At 51.1% G+C, this 2,500-nt stretch overlaps 1 protein-coding gene across 1 annotated transcript in view; it reads right to left on the bottom strand.

The window, feature by feature from the left end:
- Positions 1–2,500, bottom strand: part of LOC311321941 (utrophin-like) — a gene marked incomplete at its 3' end in the record, with an annotated part of 104,371 nt that overhangs the window by 75,475 nt on the left and 26,396 nt on the right. Inside the window, exons 7-8 of the mRNA XM_084453956.1 lie at positions 2,031–2,203; positions 702–817 (exon numbers count right to left, since the gene is read on the bottom strand). Coding sequence (XP_084310082.1) covers positions 702–817; positions 2,031–2,203 — 289 coding nt within the window. The remainder of the gene's footprint in view (positions 1–701; positions 818–2,030; positions 2,204–2,500) is intronic.

Raw genomic sequence — 2,500 nt, 5'->3', positions numbered from 1 at the left:
GTTTGTAACATCCTGTTTGATTTATTTAGTACAACCTGACCAGCGCAAAACCTTTTTGGTGGAAAAACCAGCCTATAAAGTGATAGAATACAGCGCCATCAGTGTCTGACTGAAACAACAGGCGCTCTGACGCAGGCTGATTGCTGAAACGCGTCAGCGTTTCTTTGTATGATGTGAGCCAAGAATAAATGTGAAAAGTGAGTATTTTGTCCTCCTGGAATTGAATAACTGAGATGTGCTACTGTACCATTGCAATGTTTGCAAGCTAGATCACAACATTTGACAAAGATATTTTTTTATTTACATATGCTGTGTTTTTGTCTGTATCTCGGCCAGCACAGCAGCAGATGGAAGTGGGCCTATCAGGCCTCCCGCTGTGGTGAAGGGCTTTCTGGCTTCAGCTACGAGCAAAGACAACGCCTGAAGCCTCGAGTGCTTTGGCTGATGTTGGAGAGATTACTGAATATAATATGTAGTTTATCTAACTTATATTTATACATTTACATGTAAATGTTTTTATTGAACCTACTATAGTATAGATTTTTAAATGGTATATAGTAAACGTTTTTAAAAAGTCTCATGTAGCCCCTGCAGTACTCCAGCGTACCCCTAGGGGTGCACGTACCCCCCATCTGAGAACCACTGCATTAGTACATTCATTAGTGCGCTCGGTCAGTGTTGTCTTGCGTAGCGGTTGTTACCTTCGGGGTCCAATAGCCTCTCGATGGCCAGCTGGTCTTTGGCGACGGTGAAGGCGTGGTCGAGCCTCTGGACCGGACTCAGGCCCAGGACCTGCTCCCAGCTGAACACGCTGGGCCTGTCGGAGCACAACGCGCCGGCAACGTTACGGCGACGTCGTTCGCCGACGTTACATCAACATCAGGCATGAAAACAACACATATCCAATGCTTTCTGAGAGACATGGTATGTATGAAATTCTGGAGAACCCATAATCTAACACGCTTATTCATGACGTCCTCTGGTCTATAAATGACCCGTTCATGGTAAATTGATTCCCAGCGTAAAGAAACAAGGTTTACACACACGGAGTCCATGTCTGTGCGAGTGAACGTCTTGTACTGGGGGGCAGGGGGGCTTGTGTTTAGGCAGAGAGCACTGATGGATGTGGAATGTGTGTGTTCTGTGATCCACGCAAATCCTAGCCCCCGTCTAAATCAACACGGGACCCCTTTCACAGCCTCTAGGTCTGTGTGTGTGTGTGAGTGTGTGTGTATGTGTTTGTGTGTTGGGGAGCCTAGAAAAAGGAGTTAGGGTGTGGGGGAACACCCACTCCTAACGCTGTCTGACACGCACGCATGCGCACACACACACGCACACGCACACGCACACGCACACACACACACACACACAGAGCCTGTGACATGACAGGGGTAAACAGGGCGAGGCGAGCTGTGTAGACAAACGCCAGGCAGGCATTGACCCCAACAATGGTCATGGCAACCTCTACCTAGCCCCGTTCCCTAACACACACACACACACACATAGCCCAAACAACCTCTACCTAGCCCCGTTCCCTAACACACACACACACACACAGCCCAAACAACCTCTACCTAGCCCCGTTCCCTAACACACACACACACAGCCCAAACAACCTCTACCTAGCCCCGTTCCCTAACACACACACACACACACAGCCCAAACAACCTCTACCTAGCCCCGTTCCCTAACACACACACACACACACACACACACACACACACACGCGAACACACACAGCCCAAACAACCTCTACCTAGCCCCGTTCCCCAACACACACACACACACACACACGCGCAAACACAGGCCAAAGTATCTCCCCCCAGCCTGACTCAGCCAGGCCCCCCTGACCCCTGACCTCAGGTGGGTGATAGGAGGATCGGTCGACAGGGGGGGGGGCGCTCAGAAATGTGTCGAAATGCAAACCCGCAATCTCACGTACGCTCAGACACAACCGATAGGGTTCGACTACCCTAGAGCCCTGCCCCCCGGGCCCTGACCCCTGACCCCCTGACCCCCTGACCCCTGACCTGAAGCGGTGCAGGATGGCGTTGAAGGCCAGGCCGTCGGCCCAGCTGGTGGTGAAGTTGAGCACGTTGACGTCGGGCCGGGAGGCTGTGCACTGGCGCACCCAGCTCAGCAGGATCTTCTCGCTGTTGGTCTGCTGCAGGTTGGACATGATGTCCTTCATGATGTCCTTGACCTGGGAGGGGGACGCACACACACGCACATACGGGAACGCACACACACACACACACACACACACACACACACAAACAGGAACACATATACACACACACATAATTCAACACCTTGAACACGGCTACGTTTGGATGGATCAATAGGACAGTAGGCCTATACTACAGTATATTCAATACAAACACATCTGTGTGTGTGTGTGTGTGTGTGTGTGTGTGTGTGTGTGTGTGCGTGTGTGTGTCCTGCACTGAATACGCTGATGGACAGAAGTCCATCTCCATTATCCCAGGTTTGAATAGCC

The sequence above is a fragment of the Borostomias antarcticus genome (genome assembly GCF_949987555.1).
Source record: "Borostomias antarcticus genome assembly, chromosome: 19".
In the NCBI taxonomy this organism is placed as follows: Eukaryota; Metazoa; Chordata; class Actinopteri; order Stomiiformes; family Stomiidae; genus Borostomias; species Borostomias antarcticus.
Note: the sequence above shows the minus strand (reverse complement) of the source record. Positions and strands in the feature narration are given on the sequence as shown.